Raw genomic sequence first — 16,311 nt, 5'->3', positions numbered from 1 at the left:
AAGTTTATCCTCGTTTAAGCTTTATGAAGGCAGTTCATTGCAAGTTTGTACCATATGTGTGTCTTTGTATATGTTCCATCTTACTAGTGGAGGTTCCATCTCTTTTGAATATAAATTAAATACTGTACTTTTAATAATTAATTTATTATTGCCCACTTGAATTGTATAGCCCTAGGTGCTGCATTGTTCTTTATGTAGAGCGCCATATATATACTCGATGTGATCATACGGGTCCGATGGTACCTCCAATTTCAAGCAAGTGTTGCAGAGACTTCTTCGAAGCTGGAGTTAGGTTGTATAATTATGAGAATGAAGAAGGTAATTCTGATAGCAACATTGATTTATTGCTTTAAGTACTCCGACAGTAACGTTCAGAGGCGAATTTAGAAAGTTTAGATAAAAAGTATTTAGGCCTATTAAAGTTTTCATAGGTTTGTTTTAACGCCAGTTTGTGTTACCTAACTATGTAACTTAATTCATTCTAATTAAAGAGAGCCACTGATTTGCCAATAACAGGCCCTTAAATTTTTTGCTATAGATCTACTACAATGTACATTAATATTTAACACATTTAAATCAAATTTAGATCGATCTTAATATTGTGATTTTAAATAGCGGAGGTGGATTTAAGGGGGAGGGGTGGTAAAAAAAAAAGAAAGAAAAATTGATCGCCGAAACGCATCAGGTTATTTTCAGGTGTCTAGAAAAGACAAATTTCCTCTAAAGATGGTGTTATCTCGTTCGGACCCACTTTCGCCCCCTCGCCACCCTCCCCCTTTTTCCGGCCCCGGCTCCTCCCCCTTTCGGACATCTCTGGATTTTCCCCTGAATTGCCTTACATGCCAGCAACTAAAGAACATTTATTTTTAACATTCTTTTGTGTATATCATTTGAATTTCTTCAATTTCAAGCGAATGATCGCTGATTTTCGTGTCATTTTTGTAGTATTTCAAATGAATGTACCCACTGTTGTCTTCTAATCGGATTAAAATCTGGCCGAATTCTGGCCGATATCGAAAAAAAGTTTGGCCGAATTTGGCCGTGAGATGGTGTGTGTTTGGCCGTGAAGCCTGTCGACTATCTGGCAACCCTGATTTCTAGTATCTTTGGTACGTACTGTATTTACGAAGAGTGCAAGGCCTAGGCGAGACATAGTTTAGGCCTTTTGAGTGTAGCTAGAACTAAAAAGCTACACTAGAGTATTATTATTATTAATATTGGTGTGGTTTTTATCCATCTGAATTAATGTTACAATAGGGTGAGTTCTAAGAAATTTGCATACTTTTATAATTTTTTTTTCACTAGGCCTAGCCTTCTGACCCTCTAGATAGGCTAGGCCCAAGGCCTGACTCAGTGCACTCACTGTGAGTAAGGCTATAAACAGGCCTAGCTAGTCTAGGTTAGGGCCTACATACAGTAGTCCCTAGCTAGCCAAGTGATAGTCGGCCTTCAATCAACGGAAATTCCAATCAACAATCGACTGCTGGCTTACGTAATGTCGTAGTCTAGGACCTAGGCCTAGCCTGGGCCTATGTTTGGTTTGTTGACCTAAGATCTAGGCCTAGGGACTAGGCCTAGCCTACTGTACTACTGCTACTACTACTTACCTAGGCTAAGGCCTAGCCTAGCCTAGGCCCTCCCCTCCCCCGTGGCATTGGAAATGTGTACAATAAACTGTTTGCACAACTTGCAAATCCTTGCACAATTTCCAAACTATGCAAGTTTGACGGGTTGTTTTTTGGTGAGGTCTTTTTTTTTTTTTATCGAAATATCATTTGTTTAATTTTAAACAAAGCCCAAACAGATTACAAAGAAAAGAAAGAGGAGACAAAACATTACAGACAAGGAGAGAAGAAAATTATTACTGTGGAAAAGGAATAGATTATTTAAAAAAAATATACATTGCAATTGAAAATTATTGGATGAAAAATGGAAAAAAGTAGATTTCATTCTAAGTGAAATATTACACTTTAAAGAAATTAAAATTCTTAAAATAGGGAACACAGCCCACATGGGTTTATCTTTGACATGGAAAATGGAAAAAAGATGAAATAAAATTTTCAAGAGGTGTCTCAAAATTGTAAAGATGAGATGAACCCACATTAGCCGATTTCAAGAAGGGTGAGATTGACCTCATGACCAGCGTCTCTAAAATCACAATATTTATTTAAACTTCCTTGAATGTGCAGTTGGTAATTCAGGTTTGAAGTGGGATGGTTAATTCCAGAATGAATAATTTTTTTTTAAGATTTGCCCAGAAGAGGCTGATATTCAGTGTGATCAATAAAGGCACTTTAAATAAAAATAGATATGTAGGAATGTTTTGTGCTTCTTGGAAAATCTCTTTTAAACTTTGGTTTGCATGAGTTTTGCTAAATCATAAAAAATTACAGATGGGCACTGATAAAAAAGAAATTCTGTACATTGTTTTTACCACAAAATAATTTTTCTAATGTATCTATCTTATTTAATAATATTAAAATTATTTTACTTATATTAAATTATTGTGTACCAAGCATTTTTTTTTTTCGTAATTCCTCATGCTGTTACCCATTGAGCTGCTTTTTCTCCCTCAATTTTTTATTTATTTTTATTTTTTTACTTTTTTTTTGTAAATTTCTTCTCAAAATGTTTGTGTTACTTTGTATTTCCAACTTTGCATTTTCTTGTTTTACCATTGGTAGAAAATATATCTTTTGTTGAAAATTGAAATTAAAAGCATCAATTTAAGATCATGGTTTATAAAATAATATTCTTATCATGGAGATATTTTCTTATACTTCAGATTAACATAGCTCAAAGTCTAATTTTGGTAGTATGGAGGCTGAAATACATCTTCCACCACCAGATTACCTCAGCAAACTCTCATTTGAAGTGCTAGTAAAAATTTTGAGGTACCTTCCTGTCCAGTCACTCCTGCGGTTAGAAAGTTTGTCCAGGCATCTTCAGAAGGCAGTTGGCTTGCATTTGCAGCTAGTCAAGTCCCTAGACTTTACATCTGACAAATGGTATGGATTCATGCCAGACGCAATTGATGATGATGCACTAAAACTACTTTTAAACCGGTGCAATGAACTGGAATACATTTATGGATTGCATCCAAGTAATCTTCTTCTCCGGAAAGATAACAGTAAGAAATGCATCAGTATCCCAGGTATCACAAATGCTCTGCAGCTTTGTCATCGTCTTGTTGGTGTAGAGATTTCGGACATTCATCTTCTTGAAGCTATTCTGATCGAGTTGCCAAATATAGAAATTCTTGGACGCTTCCGTAATCGTGGAGGATGCTTCCCCTGTAATGAGAACTCACAACTGACATTACCATCCACCAGTAAACTCACTTGTCTACACCTGTATGGAATACTTCTGTCGGAACTTCCTGCTCTGAATGGACTTGATGAGCTCCATCTTCAGTTTGTCAAGTTCTCCAACCCACAGCCTTTCCAGCAATTTCAGAGCCAATGGCTTCTCTCATTCATGATGCATAACTGTATTGGCCCAACAAACCCATTGCATTATGTTCCCTTGCTTACAGCATTGGGCAATGCAACACATCTCCGTAGGTTGGATTTGGTCAGGGTTCCATTTCTTGGTGGTCTTCTGCAGCATGTGGTTGAAGACGTTTGGAAGAAAGGTGGTTTCTCTGGAGTTGAAAAGGTTTGTCAATTTGTTTGTGGTTACTGTACTGACTTAATCTAATACTATATGTTATTCTATATTCTATAATAAGGAGCCTCAAATATTATACAGTATTATCCACCAAGTTTGAACATTTTTGTTTACATACATTAGTATTTGTTTAATTATTATTAAATTATATTTTGTTGTAATTACAGGTCCGAATAAGCACATGCAAAAATTGCTTTGAGACTGATATAGGCTATCTTCTCCTGGCTTCAGAGTATTGGTTAGAAGAACTATCACTGCAGCCATCTCTTACCAAAGACAGCTTTTTCTGGGCTCTTAGGCTGGCCAAGGTTAGCTTCAACATGTTTGAGACTCTGGAGCTAGGATTTGTCCACCCATCCATCACGTCTGGAGAGTGGACAAATGCTAAGCTTGTGGAGTATGGCCTGACGGACTATTCAGAAGCACCTGGGTTGATATCAGATCTGGGAATGAGCCTTGTAGAGATTGTGTTCAACTCTGTAATCTCATTGACAATTCATAACTGCCCTCACCTGCAAAACCCTCTCTTGTGGTGCTTAGAACAGAGTAAGTTTTAAAAAGCATGCGACTTTTTACTGTATATATAATTGGAATATAATATTGAATTCATAACATCTTAAACATTTAGCTAAAGTTCTATATCAATTTGAAACGTACTGCAACAATATATTATTCCAGAGCACAAAATGATTATTGTGACTGATTAAAGGTACTGTATATGCTATTATAAAGGAATTGAGTATTTTAATTTAAGGAAAGAAAGTTCCATGAATTGTTCCTGCTTTTACAAAATGTACATACAGTACTGTAGTGATGACAATCATGACAACAAAGACAATGACAAAGATAGCAAGGACAACAAGGATTATATTTTCATTTTGATCAACAACACAATAAACATCAAAACATGCAATAAGCATTTTAGCAACATTGCCTGAGGAAGCTTGGTTGACACCAGATCGAAACATCACACACAAGTACACAATAGCAATCATCACATGGTCTACCAATATTGGGAATTATGTTATTGAATTGAATGCACTGATCTGAATTAAGAAATAATATTTGAATTAAATTGGTATCAACAGGTAACAGGTAATAAAAGTATTCAAATAAATAAAAACAGCAACAGTTGATAATGATGACTGACTTTACTTTCAGAGAGGTGGGAATGGTTGAAGAGTCTGCACCTCGATCGCTGTCATTCCATTCAACTGGACAAGTTCTGCCAGTGGTTGACGGACCTGCCAGTTATCCATGATGTGCGACTCGAGCACATGTTCCGTGCACCCCCTAAAGGATGTTCTATGGTTGGACTGAGTGCAGGAACTGGGCTAGGGGTGTCCTCAGCACTTGTGGCACCCATTGGTCAAATGGATCCTTCGCCCAATGCAGCAGATGATCAACATGGTAAGTCAGGCTAAACCTGTAGCTTCTGGTCCTTTTGATTTTCACTGCATATGTCTAAAAGAAAAGTTGCAAAGGTAGAAAAACAAGAAATGAAGCAAATTTTGGAGGTCATGTGATTGATTTAGAAGGTATAATTATCAAAGAAAGCAAGTCCTGAGTCATTCTAACAATTAATTAACAATTAACTATTTTTTTTGTCACCAGAAAACAATATAAATCCAGATCAAGCTGAAGACAGAGATGATGAAGTGCATTTACACTCAGAACCTGCTAGTAGTGATAACCAATTGTCAAATGAGAAAGCCTGTCAATCGACTACCCATCAAAGAGGAACATCTTCTCACCTGACTGAGTCTAGTACATCTTATGTACAAACTTCCAGACTGTATGGTAGTAGATCAGCATCAGACAGAGGATGCTCTACAGATGACTTGCATGTCAGAGTATGCAGAGATGAAGATGAAGAACAAATGAATGATGAGTTTTCATGGCAATCATTAGATCAGATTAAGGATAGTAGAAGTATTAAAAGAAAATCAAGTTCTTGTGCAAATACATCTCAGCCTGTAGTGTCTACTGCAGAGATATCCAGGTCAGGCAGTGGAGATATTTTAAAGCAGCATCAGGCATCACAACAGCCACAGTTTAAGCCACAATCAAAATCAGTAATATCATCATCTTCACCATCATCATCGCCATCTTCATCATCATCATCAACATCATCATCATCAACATCATCATCATCATCATCATCAACAACAACATCATCTCCTTTAATGTCTTCAAAATCTTCTTCATTGTCTACAGTGTTATCTACATCATCACCATCAACCCTGTCATGTAGTTCATCATCACTATCATCTCCTTCTGCATCATCATCTCTATCAGTATCATCATCATCATCGTTACCATCTGCTGCACTGCCATCACCTTCAATGCCCTCTTCAAACTTATCTCAACCTTCATCTTCTGTTTGTGGATCATCATCCCTAACATCCAGTATGCAAAACCCAGGTATATATATGGAGTATGATTCACAGTTGTCAGAACAATCCTCATCATCACCTTTGCGAAAAAGAAAAAGGCAAATTCAAACCAGTGAAAGTATAGGTACCAATGAAAATGTAGCACCATCAACAAGTAAACAAGGTGATACGTCTCAGGGATCATCTGAACAAACTACTGGGATGCAGAATAGATGTCCAACACTCGAGGAAAATTTTGGTCTCACTTGTAAAGCGTATGTCCAAGAATGTACTTATCATGACCATTCTGGTCAGATGAGGATCAGGGCTGTGCGGACACATAGTGGACAGAGTAGTGTTATTATACCAAATAATGGACCTTTGTATAGTCTTGAACAGGAGCCAGATGTCCAACATGTGAGACAGTCTGTTCCAAGAAACAGCAGTTTGCACACAGAACAGCAGGACACAGAAAAAGAGCATGTGGAGAAATCTTTACAATCTAACTCATTACACAGACCAGCTGTTTCAGAAGTGAACAAGCGGAAAATAAGTAGTCGTCCCTTGGGGTCATATAAGCGTAAGGTAACAAATGAAGATTATGAGGACAGTGCAGAGAGTGAGAATGATTGTGGTGATGATGATGATAATTATCATCATCTTTACTTGAAAGACAATTATACCAATAATGATTCTATCAAAGCAAGAAAATGTAAAAGGTCTTACAAATCCGTTTTGAACACTGATGAGATGCAATTGAGAAAGAGCCATCTAGGTCCATGTAAATCTGAGGAGATTGGCAAAGTTCCAGAAATAAAGGCATCTGTGAATAATAACTCTGATCTTGTGAAAGACAATCTCAATGTCCCAAAGACCTGTATACCAAAGATAGCAAATGCTTCTTCTGTATCAAGCCAAAGACAATTCGAACATTTACCAGTTGTCACAAGTAATGAGTCATCCTATCCAGCCCAACAAAAAGCACAAGTGTTCCATCTCGGTAATCACCTTGCATCAGGTAACATGGATTTTTGTTCTTCAAGGACAAAACATGGTGATGATGACTCAAAAGTGCCAAAGAAAAGGAAAGTTTCAACTAGAAACCAGTCGACCAGTACAAGTGATCCCGTGCCAGAGGATGATCCAGTGCAGGTGATGGTAATAACATCAAAAACCTTGGAAGGTTTGACTATGGAGTCTTGTGGTGTTTCACATCTCCATCTGATAGATTGTCCTCAACTAGCAACATTATCAGGTAAGCTCAGTTCTTATTTGGTTTTTCTTTTTCTGTTACTAATTAGGTTAAGCACACATCAGTCTTACCACAGCATTTAAAATAACTGTTGGTGCATATTTCAGACAGAATAGCTTAATGTATATTTTATTATGTTATTCATCCAGAATCAAACATGTGCAATGTGCAAACTCCTCCATTCCTTAAATTTGTGCATGTAATTTAGATCAAGACTTAATACAAGGCCTGTTTATACTTCAACGATAACGATAACAATAAAAATGCTAAAAAGCAATTGTTCATATAGAAAATAAAAGAAATAAAATTAAAATATTTTGTTATCGTACACACGACAACTCGTTATCGAATCGTCCTATTGTAAAACCTCTTATTTCTTTTGTTTTCTATATGAACAATTGCTTTTTAACTTTTTTATCGTTATAGTTGTCGTTGAAGTATAAACAGGCCTTAAAGCCGGACACTCACTTCATCTCCTCTCCATGTGGGCACTAGACGGTGCTGTCTGCTGATTGTAGTTGGCAGTCTAAACGAATGTCATTAAAAACTGTCCGTTGCACACGCCGTGTGGCATTGTGTTCTCCATAGATAGGATCATGTCCACCGACAACAATCGGCCCCAGGGAGTGCCCAGCTTAATGTCATTTCAAATCATTCGCCTCTTAAGATATACCATACACGTATATACTTGGATACTGAAAATAGTTTTTTTCTTGATTTTTAGGTTATGATCTGAGGATATTAAGGAACCTGAAAGTGAAGAATTGCCCTAGTCTTGCCCATATTGACTTTTCCCAAGTCTCTCGTCTTAGCAATCCTGCTGTACTAGAGCCTCTCACATGGTTACCACCCACTTGCAGTCGCTTTGTTAAGCTAAGCACACTGAATATGGTAACTCCTATATTTTTCATTTTTTTTTATCTGAAACTTTTTTTTTATTCTATAACTATTAAATTGAACTTATCTTTTAACATTGTGGGTACACTTTGATACTATACCCACTAAAATGTATATACACAGTCTGCATGTAGACAATTTTGCATTCTGACAAGTTAAACTTGCCCTTGCAATTGCACAAATACAAGTAACAGGTTAAAACCAGTTGCCCGGAGTGCTTAATTTACGTCACATGCTTATGTCACTTCCATTGTACATTGGTAGTGTGCAGTACACACACATTTAAGAGATTAGTGATATGTAGTTACTAACTGCCATATGACCAAATTTAATTACTGTACTTTCCAACTGCTTCAGATTGCAGCTAAATAGGATGTAGGCAAGTGATAGCAAGTTTCAGTTGCTTTTAATCATGTCGTCACAAACTGTCCACCATTGCTCACCAGTTGCCAGTTGTCAGTTGATTTTGTTTGAGTTAAATCATAAATTGTAAATTTTCCATGTAATTACCATATTTAACACAATTTTATAGTTTGTCTTTCTGTATTTCTTTTAGAAAAGTAAATCAGCCTTGGAGTCATGGTTGTTTGCTATTGATCACTGTAAATATCAGCTCATGTATGCTATAGAATCTAAAACTTCAACAGGGAGTGTAGAGGGCAGTGTTTACATGGCCAATTGGATGGATATTACCACATGGCTGAATAAGTATGACACAATTGTTGACAGTTTAAAAAATAGTATTAAAGCAGTTCAACATCTTCACCTTTATGTGCATTCCTTTATGCTCTAGTATTACACTTCTTAACGGGGCATCGTAACCATAGCCCAAAATACTGGCACGGGTTCGCGGCCGCCTAGTTCCTAGTGGTGGAACAAGCCTCCTGGGATAAGGACTATAAACCGTAGGCCCAGTGTACACAAATGCTCATGTGCATTTTAAAGAACCCAGTACAATTTTCAAGAAGAGTAGGGGGTTACCCTGGAGTACTAGTCCACTCGGCTCCTGTCATGGATGGATGAAAGTGAAGCGACCTCAGGGGAGGAGAAAGTTATTGAAAAGTGCAGCATCTAGTCCACTGCGCCACAAGCAATAATTTTTGGAATGGCGCAATATTAAATTTGATTTGATTTGATTATGAAAATAATTCTACCTGTATGTCAATGTTTATTAATATGTATTTTCTTTTTGATACTGCAGCTACTATATAAGTACCTTGACTTACTCAAATGAAGAAGATTCTAGAGGAAAGAAAAAAACAAGGAAATCATCAGTGCCAAAAAACATATTCATCACAAAATGTAAGAATTATTTAGAATTCAGTATTATCTGATTTTATTTATAATGTATAATTATAATATCAGTAATCTTTATTTTCTATAAACCATATAAAATTCAGTTGAATTTGCCTAATTTGAATCCAAAATGGCATTGAAAAATTGTTTGACTTTGACAGGTCGTTAATTAATGAAAAAAAATTTGGCATGTAAAATAAGATCGACTTAGAAATTATTTGAGGTAGGCCAAGTCGACTTAGGGAAGTTCAACTGTAATATAAAAATTACAATTATTATTATTATTAATATTATTATTACAGTATTATTATTTGGACATCAGTGTGGAGGTGATTAAAACATGTTTTATACTATAATGCTTTTAAATGTTTCATTAAATGTGTTTTATCAGATTGATGTTCATTGGGTGGCCACTGTTTGCATTTTGTATTTATATTGAATTCTTTCCAAAAAAAAGTTTTCCCAAATTGAATTCCTTTCTGAATTTAAATTCCTGTTTGTCTATCTATGAATGTAGTTGACACAACTGTTGTGGTTTTGGTTCCTAAAACTTATTATTTGCTAAGTTGATTTATTGTATTATTGTTTCATACAAAAAAAAGCTCAACACATTAACAATATTAGTTTTTGATTCTCTATGTTAAAAATTAAAACAACATGAATTTTCATTACTGTTATATATATAATTATTACTTATCTTATGCAATTCACAAAGGCAACCTTTCTTTGTATTCGCTGTAGGTTCCATAGGCAGCTCCAGGTTTAAGCTCAGCACCGATGTTCCCTGGTTGCGAACTCTTTCAAGCAACAATGGCTGCCAAATTGAATTTGGAAAGACTCTACCAGAAGGTAAGTTTAAGTATGTCAGTCGAGTGGAGTTAGTCTTCCTAAAGCTCAGGTTACATTAAACTTTGTCCACACTGTCACATTTTATGTGACATCACATTAATTTGTCACATAAAAGCGATATAGTGTGGACAGTGCTTAAGATAAAATTTAGCCAAACTTTGACCCTAAAATGAATCCACTGCAAAGAACTTTTGTAAAATTCTCCTTGGACAAATTAACCAAGACTGGGCAATTTTAACCGTGAACATTGCCTGCAAAGAATAACAGGGCTGTTTGTTCCAAAATTTACCTTGGTTTATCTTGATCTTGAGACGTTTAAGGCTTACGCCTGTGTTTATCTTTGAGGCCGATTTTCTCAAAACCTGGTTCTCATACACCTAATCTTTAAATGCTAACATCTCTGGATCTATTTATCCTAGGGAAGCCATTCAAAAACCAAATTAAAGCTTATAATGTGATCTACCGAAATGTAATATAAACACATTTTTTGATATTCTAACGATGAGACTCATTTTGTAGTGAGACCTCACATATTTGCTTTTTGAGCCACTGTGCTGCATGAGAGTGAAAAGTTAGTTTGCTAACTATAATGACTCCCAAGATCATTGATTTCAGTAACCGTTTGAAGTGCATAAGCAGAAAAGTCCATTGCAGAACTCGGTTAAGTCTTCCTGAGCATGTTTCAATACCGTACGCATCAATGTAATTTTTACATGATGTATTCCAATGCATGTGCAAAATCTTGTCTCCTGTGTATTTAAGTCCAAGTGTGAACAATGTTACGAGTTGTCCAAAGTAGATTTACCCTTCCCCTTGGAAATACAATGCGAATATACCTTTAGTTAATTACGATCTTGAGTTATATTTCATGATCAAAATAAGTATTTGTAGCAGCGTTATTTTCCTATTCTACAGTATACCCTTCAGAACGTTCGGATATCGTTGCCACTCTTGCCAGGCGCTGTATTCAACCACTGACCCACGACATGGCGGAAATGAGGTCAATGAAGATAAGTTTCATGAAATCCGTTTTATGTATTTATATCCAGATGTCAGACATCAATAAGCAGAAGAAACAACCAAACATATAATTTTATTTTTTTTGATGTATCTTTCAATTAGTTAAAATGTGTTTTTGAATTTGCACCTTCTTTTAGCTAGGCCCTGGAATTTTTTCAATTTACACTCCGATTTATAAAGCTCATAACTGTATGGGCATAAGGTTTAGTGATTTTTTATTTTAAGATGTATGTCAATACTGACATCATTTTAATATCTAAGTAATTTTCCTATTGTTGAACAGACACTAATTGTTTGTACTGTACTTATGTGCAAAAAAACTCAACAACTTTTATATGATACTGCAAGGAATAGGACTAGGGCCTAGCTGCAACTTTAAGCAATAAGGGTGCTCGTGGGCAAAACCAAACCTGAGAGTATCTATTTTCCAAAACAGCAGCCAAAATGGATCACACAATACCACACAGTGGACCCTTCCATTAAGCCCTGTCCCTTGTATATTATTGGTATAAGTCTCACTAAACGACAGTGTAAATAATTTGATTACATTATTTTAATTGACACTCTAGAAATATCCATTTATAGATATATTTGTGACAATGTACAGTGGAAACATTAGTATAATTATTCTGCTATCTAGGTAAATAATTGCCTAATTATATTCTGTTTGCTACATTGTTACAGATTAAGAGTAAAAGAAACAGTAGCACTTCAGAGACTGCTGTAGTTTACTAAAAAGCTTTAAACAAGTTTGTGTTAATAAATATATCCAACTCTGATCATGTGCATTTGCTTTACTACTGGTACTAAAATAGAGTAGAATGGATCAGAGCAGTATAAGACAACCTATTAATAATCATCAGTCATTAATGGCAATACAGATATTTTAAAATATTTCTATACTTAAATCAATTTGTGTTTGTACTTGCATGTAACAGTTCAGCTACTGTATAAATAGGTGTGTCCAGGTGGAACTATCCATGCTTTAGACCTACTGTAGGCTAACACAATGCATTAATCAACAAAGCACCATAATCCACTGGTGCTGAATTGCTTAATTTATTAATTTTCATATAATATTTTTTATTCTTTTGGAAATATTCGATTTGACACCCAGACGATTTTGGACAAAAGTCTATTTTTATTTTTATTTTTTTCAGAATATAGATGTTTTTAATGGATAAAGTAGTTTTAATGAGTTGATGAATAACAATATTTCCTGACTGGAACTTAGCATAGGAAAGCTAATAGTCAAACTTTATTGATTTTAAGATTCAATAAGTCATTTCGTACTGTAGTTTGCACTGCACATGCCCGTATCAAGGTCAATCGACATAAACAAGCATACTGTACACACAACATAGGTTTATGTTGATTGACCTCCGATTGTCCATGGATATGGGCATGTACAGTTCAAACCATGAATTAATCTACTCATATCTGCTTTAAGCCTGGTTTTCTAAAAATAGCTACGGTACACGATATCTTTGCTTTTAGTGATGTTCATTGGTCGATTGAAGTGGAATACCTTCACAATCGTCTCAAGGACGTCCACTATTGCAGTGAAAACACTGTAATGGTTTTATAGAAATCGAGTCAAGCTTAAAACATGATTGTAATGAAAACCATTATTATGGTATAATTATACCATAGATGATAATATAAGTTAATTTTTAAAGCGCAATTAAACATGGTCTCTAACTACTAAGATACTGTATCTAAACCACGTGGCCTTGTACTTATCTACTTAATTGATGAATTTAAAGAGAACTTTAATGTCTGATTGCGTTGATGCTCCATGATTGAGAGGAAGGTTATATCAAATGCTATAGTGCAAGTAGCAACAAATAAATTGAATCTAGATGATCAACTGCTGATTTCTTGAAATAAACTTGTGACTGTCCATGTTTCATGATAACAGAAATAAATTACAGTTGAACTTGCCTAAAGTCGAATCCAAAATGTCATTGAAAAACTGTTTGACTAAAATTTGACTTACAGATCGTTAATTATTAATGGAAACAATTTGACATGTAAAATAAGATCGACTTAAAAATTATTCAAGTCAACTTAGGCAAGTTTAACTGTATTATATTGTAATACTGTACTGTAATTTCTATTGTGTTATAGTAGGCCTATTGTGATGCTCTGAGCAGGAGTGATTGTTGCATAACATAAAAATCAAATTATTTTCTTGAAGAACTAAAAGGGAAAACTGTGTAGAAATCTGAAACTTGTGCCATTAATGACAAACTTTATTGTTTTAATCACTAATATCTAAAAATAATAGAAGAGAATTTAATAATATTTAATGCCTTATTACTGTACTATGATGATTTTTGTATATTTCACTAGTATGTTGCATTTCTGGCAAATAACTATGTAACAACAATTACAATAAATATGATTTATTAAATATTCACATTCATTTTTCTTTATTTCATTATCATTGCATGATGAAATAGAAATTGTAGAGTTTGGTTCCCAAGCATAATTGAAGTTACAGAAATTGGCATAGTCATATGTACTCCAGTGAGCAAAAAATACTATTATTAGGCAGTGACTATTGTTACACCAGTCTTAAACCCATTCCTTATGGAACTTATTGTCTCCCTGAAGCTGGACATGGGTGTCATCATACACAGCAAAATACAATGTGTTAAAGAACCTCATTTAAAACAAGTTCTCGCTGCTGTGGCTGCTCTTCATTAGATCATGTGTATCTTACTCTCTTGTAAAGTAAATTTTCGTAAGGCTGAAAACTTTGTAGCCCAAGCACTGCGATATCTGATCATCAAAGTCAGCTAGCATGCATTTTGTTTCCATAGGCCAAGGCATAATTTTACTCACTTGCAGACTATAACTTTACCTCATGCATTTTGCTGGTAAACTAGTCAGCAGCATAAAAAAAGTTAGCCATCGTAACGACTTAATATATATTGGGGTGCAAAATATGGATTGGAATCACATATGAAAGTAAATTGGAAAAATGAATAATCATTTCAGTGGCTAAGGGCAAAATTGAAACAGCATTACAGCATAGAACTCCATGGTAACTGTATAGCCAATGAAGAATTTGATAAAATCCACATTGGACAAAAAGTCCACCTAAGATGTATAGAGACCTAAAACAATAGGTCTATACCATATCCATTTTAAGGATCAAGAAAATTGTTAGTTTACTGTTGAGTTTATAGTTAAAATTTTGTCAAAATGAAGCTTGGAAATAAATGCTATTTTGGGTCTATTATATTTTTTGGATACCTATGGGTCAAATTGACCCTTTGGTATACTCTGAAAGTGTTCACATCCCTTTATAAAGGTACTGGAATGTATATTAAAAAGATTTATTTCCCTCGTTTTGCTTTAAATGTATTCTAAATCAGGGTGTACTAAGGAGTGGTTCTACTGTCAATCAATCAAATCAATCATCTTTATTTAAAGTCTGAAAAACAATGATGTAAATTTTCAGTTTTGTTTTTTTTTTATTATTATTTTTTATTTTGAAATTCTGAATATATTTGCATAATTGAAGAGACTAATAACCTTAATTTTCAGGGTTTTTTTTCTGCTTGGTCTAAAGAAGCATTGTATAAATTGAGAACAATCCATTCAGTATATTGGTGAGTTATTGAATAAAGCAAATAATATAGTAATTTTGTCCTTGATTGTGGTATTGATTAAAGAATAATTGACAGAATATTAATATAAATTGATGATTGGATTGTGGTATATTTGCCTTCTGTGAACAGACCTGTTGTTATAGTCAAGTACATATGTTACCAATGGCAAAATGCTGCATTGCAGCATGAAAGTTTGGATTAATTAAATGTAAGCTGCCACATTTATTAATTAATGATCTATAATTAAATGTATTATCTGTTGCCTTGATTAGGCCATATAAATAAAATACTTGTTTAGCACCACATCTCAGCAAAATTTTAGTTGGGGCGGGGCGGTATCAGTAATCCATGAATTGCCATTGAATTGGATTTAGCAGTGCCATGCCTATCAATAATGCACAACTTGTATTACAAAGGCTAAAACTCACACATACCCACTAAGCACGATCTTATATTTGTATTTTTCAACATCATGAACAAAGTAAATAAATACAAAGAAATTGTTCCAAAATTTAGATATTTTCAATTGCATTAAAAAAAAAAGTGTTAAAATTAACCATTTTCAAAAGGCCTACAATAAATATTACACCTGGTTGGTGAAAACATTTGATTTTGATTACTGCCACTGTGACACCTCGAAATATCACTTTTAAGAAATGCTATCAATTAGAATCCATGCAAGAAAAAAAATTAGATTTTCAATATTTATTAGACAGGAGCACATTTTTCCAGCGCGCTAGTGTACCTCCAATCTCCCAATTTTGAATTCCAGGGGCTGCAACGTCTGAAAGAGCTACTCAATTAATGCTTGCTTCAGCAACCTAATATTTTCTAACACCCTATACAGTATATTATGATCTAACTCTGTGTGGCAAAGAGATGTGGTGTTTAATTTCAATTATTTTCAAAGAGAAATAACTTGAAATAATTTGGAATCAGAGTATAACTAAAAAAAGTGACATTGAGGTGGTAAAGAAAACAAATTCAAATTCAGACCAAGGAGTCAAGTTGTAGTTTGTGGGAAAGGAAATAATTGAAGTGATTTCCTATATCCACCTCATGATTTTTTCGATTGAGTGTACATTTCCTGTACCAATTCCTGTGTACCTTGTGATCTGTGGTGTATGGTGGTAAGCCTACCATTGGGCCTACACACCTAGTGCACCCTTTAAGGTATCCAACTTCTAGCATGTATGTTGCATCCACAATAATATTAAACATAATCTTGAGAATCCACTGTACTGTAAACAGTACAGGAACACAACAGGGTTGCGTGGGTGGTGTGGATTATGACATGAATTGCATTCACATTGATATTGCATTTTCAAGG

At 34.8% G+C, this 16,311-nt stretch overlaps 1 protein-coding gene across 2 annotated transcripts; it reads left to right on the top strand.

The window, feature by feature from the left end:
* The first annotated feature begins 1,119 nt into the window (after nt 1–1,119).
* Nucleotides 1,120–15,070, top strand: LOC117122699 (F-box only protein 38-like). 2 transcript variants are annotated; one of them, XM_033268385.1, is made up of 10 exons: nt 1,120–1,258; nt 2,786–3,657; nt 3,837–4,215; nt 4,831–5,079; nt 5,284–7,299; nt 8,021–8,187; nt 8,750–8,901; nt 9,395–9,495; nt 10,231–10,338; nt 11,254–15,070. In XM_033268385.1, the coding sequence occupies exons 2-10, from the start codon at nt 2,818–2,820 to the stop codon at nt 11,427–11,429; spliced, it is 4,188 nt and encodes a 1,395-aa protein (XP_033124276.1). In that variant the 5' UTR covers nt 1,120–1,258; nt 2,786–2,817; the 3' UTR covers nt 11,430–15,070. The 2 variants fall into 2 exon arrangements, with proteins under 2 accessions (XP_033124276.1, XP_033124275.1); XM_033268384.1 differs by having other exon boundaries at nt 11,233–15,070.
* Nucleotides 15,071–16,311: the final 1,241 nt, after the last annotated feature.

Source organism: Anneissia japonica, unplaced genomic scaffold (genome assembly GCF_011630105.1).
Source record: "Anneissia japonica isolate Jap-2015-1 unplaced genomic scaffold, ASM1163010v1 scaffold287894_len555002_cov174, whole genome shotgun sequence".
Classification (NCBI taxonomy): Eukaryota; Metazoa; Echinodermata; class Crinoidea; order Comatulida; family Comatulidae; genus Anneissia; species Anneissia japonica.
This window is presented reverse-complemented; position numbering and strand designations above follow the sequence as displayed.

What these genes read in the sequence shown, in the direction of transcription:
- LOC117122699 (XM_033268384.1), top strand. Translation starts at nt 2,818, where the DNA reads ATGGAGGCTGAAATACATCTTCCACCACCAGATTACCTCAGCAAACTC. An exon ending in CTTGTGGTGCTTAGAACAGA is followed by an intron (nt 4,216 to 4,830) that starts GTAAGTTTTAAA and finishes CTTTACTTTCAG; the next exon opens with AGAGGTGGGAATGGTTGAAG. An exon ending in TGCAGCAGATGATCAACATG is followed by an intron (nt 5,080 to 5,283) that starts GTAAGTCAGGCT and finishes TTTTGTCACCAG; the next exon opens with AAAACAATATAAATCCAGAT.